Here is a 3,824-nt window from a genome sequence, read left to right on the forward strand (position 1 = left end):
ACAAACATCAAAACTCTAGAGGTCGATTGCACCAACGAAGAAACAGGAATGGGCTATGGTATGTTTCTCAGATGCTTTAAAATTAGATGTTATTTTGTTAATATCTCCAGGATCTGTAGGGTGAGATGAATCAACAACCACTTCCAATGACAATATGGCAATAGAAATATCCAACGTAGTCCTTTTTTGACTAAATTGAAGTGTACATGTTGCTTTACCAGGTTGGAGGTTGAGATGATTAACAAAGCTCACAAATTAGGGTTATTAACAACCCCATATGCATTCAATCCAGATGAAGCTGTTTCTATGGCCAAGGCTGGCGCCAACATCATCGTAGCGCATATGGGTCTAACAACATCAGGATCTATTGGTGCCAAGACAGCGATAACTCTTGATGGTAGTGTTGGACGTGTTCAAGCAATTGCAGATGCTGCAATAGGAATTAATTCTGAAATCATTGTTCTTTGCCATGGAGGTACTTCTTTACTCATAGTAAAAGCAGAAATAAATGGCATGCTACCAACATATATTTCAGTATTTGCAAATGGTAGTTTTTTCCTAGACAAAGCAAAAGACTAATAGCTAACGAACCTTGTTAACTATCTTCTTTCAACTCTCCCTATAAGGAACAAAGCCCTAATAGTTGGTTGACACCCATTGCTAAGTTATATACATATCCATGGTGTCATATCACAATGATTAATTGTTTAGTGAGTAGAGTAACACTAACCTATAAAATCGTGTAATAGCTCCACTATTTGTGCGCTAGTGCTGATGATAAAAATAGGTAAGCGAGTGAAGAAGGGGAGAATTCTCTTTCCAAGTCTGACTCTCCCACTCTAGTTGCTTGTCTTTCATCTGAACAACTGGTAGATCCTTTCTAAGAATATAGGGATCAGTTGAAGGGCTGAGACATTTCATTTGCCATTCACCAAAAATATAAAATTACTTTATTTTGATATACCAACCTCAAAGTACAAATGATAGTTTTCCTAGTTCTTTTAACTTCAAGATAAAAAGTTCAATTTTCTTATCTATTGGATAGTCCCCCACTAAATATAATTCAAGTGAGTTCCAGATGAATTTAGCCTAAAGAGATACTTTTTCCTCCTGATGGATGGGCATCTTTTTTTTATGGGAGTCCTATTTGGTTTCATTTCTTTTCTAGGTAAGTTCTGACACACATGAAAAGAACAACTACAGTGTTTAAAATAAATAAAATTATCAAACTCTGCCAATAAAAAGGGTTTTAAGGTTTTGAAACACTCACGAGTGAATAGAAATGATCCATATTGCATCTTTATCTGAATAGCCCTATCAAGTCCCTTAAGAAATAACTTTAAAGAAAAAAAGGTTTTCATTGGTTGAATATATTATTAAGGTGAACCAACTCTAGCATCTTAATGGCCATGCACATCAAAGGAGAAGCTCGATCAAGGTTCTTTTTCAATTTATTTGTTAGCATCCCACTTGCCTAATGATCCTTAATATTGTGAACTCCTGGGTGTTATCCATTGATCAGCTTTTAGCAACTGATTGACACCTTTCCATTCTACACCACAGATCTCCAAGGTCAACTTTCATCCTGCTTAACTAGTGGATCCCACAGTCAAACCCCCTTTTGCCTTTGCACTCAAGCGCCATTCTCCATCCTATCCAAGACAATCTATCAAGGATAACTAGTTGCCCCTCATTTCTAAACAAATGGATCCTATGCACCGTGTGTAACTCATTCAATACATGTTACTTCCTGTAACTGAACAACGTTGTTTGTCCATATCTGTAAATTAAATTTGACACTAAGTTAATCATATTACATATAGAATTGAGAAATCACCCACATCTTTGCATAAAAGATAACTAAAAGGAACACGACTTGTAACCTAACCATCTAACATTTTTAGATAAAAAAGACAAAAGGCAGTTTGTTCCCTTAAAAAACTTGTTGATTTCTATGTTTACCACATCAGATATGAATTTAGCATATGAATTCCTACCAAATAGTAATTGTATGTGATTAGCAGCATTTTCAATTAAGATTAGTATATATGCAAATGAGTATAGGATTACCCTTATAATTTGAGCAAATAAATTGTATCTATTCCAGTAATTAGATAAGATGTGCAAAAGATTTCTTTCTTTCAACTTAGCATTTACTTATCAATTATCAGTAAAAATGACTATTGGCATTGAGATACATGCAAATAATGCACATCATTCAAACAAAGTTAATTGTTTTTGGGCAAATGTATAATTAGTGGCAAGTGTGAAAGAAAAAAGTTTTAGGAATATACCTAAAAATTAAACTATTATAATCCAAAATGGACAACAGAGAAAACAACTGTCCCTCGCTGCTTTGTGTCTGAGAGGAAGAGGACACACTTTATGTATTTAATCACATCTAAGAGCATTTTTTGTGATTCAACAGAAACTGATCGTCATTGAAGATCGGTAAAGGTAATGAAAGTGAAAGGTTTAGGATTTAAGATTGCTCGCAACCATATGAACCCTAAAGCTTTTATTGATTGAGAGTAGCATCTTTTTAAATCCAGAGATATTGTTTGTATATTACCTGGAAGAAGAAAGAACAAATGACGAATAGAGCTTCAGTCTATATCATGTTTGGTGCCATTTATATCTTGATCAGATAATGGCACCATCAATAATTAATTTTTTTAATTTGTTGAATATCTAACAGTTACAAGAGGCAGGATGATGGAATCCTAGATACCAATGTATATTAAGCATTTCTTTTGCAATGAAACCTCACCAATAAGAGCCATGGCAAATTAAGTTTTTGTTAAAAATTCTACACAGGTCCTATTTCGGGTCCAAAAGAAGCTGAGTTCATACTCAAAAGTACAAAGGGAGTTCATGGGTTTTATGGTGCATCAAGCATGGAGAGGCTTCCAGTTGAACAAGCTATTACAAATAATGTAAAGGAGTACAAAAGCATCTGCATCAAGAGAGACTAAAAGCTCTCAATATATTATCCTACGTGTTACTTATACTATGGCCGATTACACTTCTTAGCAGCTGGGATTTTGTCTTAAATTCTGCAATAAGACTTATTTGTTTGAGCACAATGTAATGTCTTCCATCTTTTTATTTATTTATTTATTTATATTTCCTCCCATTAATTAATTTCGGAAGAGGGCAGCACCAATTATTGTTGTAACTGGCAAGAATATTTTTACCATGGAGATTATCTTTCATTTGTTCGAGGTCGATGAGGTTCCTAAGTCATTTATAATTGTTATACCCTTAAAGTTCGTGCTTCAACTAAGTATTGAATAGCTTACTCAAGTCGTAAAAAAATACGTTATTAGTAGGATTGGAATTCTTAAGTGCAAAGGTCCTATAAAGGTTGGAATTTTTTTCCCAAAAAACTCTATCAACTAGTAATTAAATCTGTAATCAATTTATTACTTACTTACATTAATTAAATTGGTTAATACACTAAATTAAACAATTAATAAATCTGTACTTATCATACATCGATTATTAATCAGCTTCTATCACTTCCAATCACATTATTAATTATGGAATTAATAAAGATAATAAACCTAATTAATGAGAAATAAATCCATTCATCCGTTCCTCAATTAAACATTCAAACCATCTAATTAATTGGAGGAATTAATCCATTGATTTAAACCAACCCTTAATTAATTGAACATATTTACAATAGGATTAAATTAAACATATTGTTACCTGAATTTTTCTTTTTCCCTTTGGCATACATAAAAAAAATACTAATTGCTTTTTGATGCCTTAAATCCTTTAAAAAAAATGATAAATCTCTGTCAGTCTCATGCACTCAA

The 3,824-nt window shown here is 33.0% G+C and overlaps 1 protein-coding gene across 1 annotated transcript; it reads left to right on the plus strand.

The window, feature by feature from the left end:
• The first annotated feature begins 226 nt into the window (after nucleotides 1–226).
• LOC141812398 (toMV susceptible protein tm-1(GCR26)-like) lies at nucleotides 227–3,140 on the plus strand. The gene is made up of 2 exons (XM_074700411.1): nucleotides 227–475; nucleotides 2,818–3,140. Exons 1-2 carry the CDS (start codon nucleotides 235–237, stop codon nucleotides 2,973–2,975), a joined length of 399 nt encoding a protein of 132 aa, XP_074556512.1. The 5' UTR covers nucleotides 227–234; the 3' UTR covers nucleotides 2,976–3,140.
• The last annotated feature ends 684 nt before the right edge of the window (nucleotides 3,141–3,824 follow it).

This window comes from Curcuma longa, chromosome 19 (genome assembly GCF_044706935.1).
Source record: "Curcuma longa cultivar G26 ecotype Majalengka, Jawa Barat chromosome 19, ITB_CL_G26_1.1, whole genome shotgun sequence".
NCBI lineage: Eukaryota > Viridiplantae > Streptophyta > Magnoliopsida > Zingiberales > Zingiberaceae > Curcuma > Curcuma longa.

Coding starts and splice junctions, on each gene's coding strand:
- LOC141812398 (XM_074700411.1), top strand. CDS start 235: ATGATTAACAAAGCTCACAAATTAGGGTTATTAACAACCCCATATGCA. Junction 476..2,817: donor CATTGTTCTTTGCCATGGAG/GTACTTCTTTAC, acceptor AATTCTACACAG/GTCCTATTTCGGGTCCAAAA.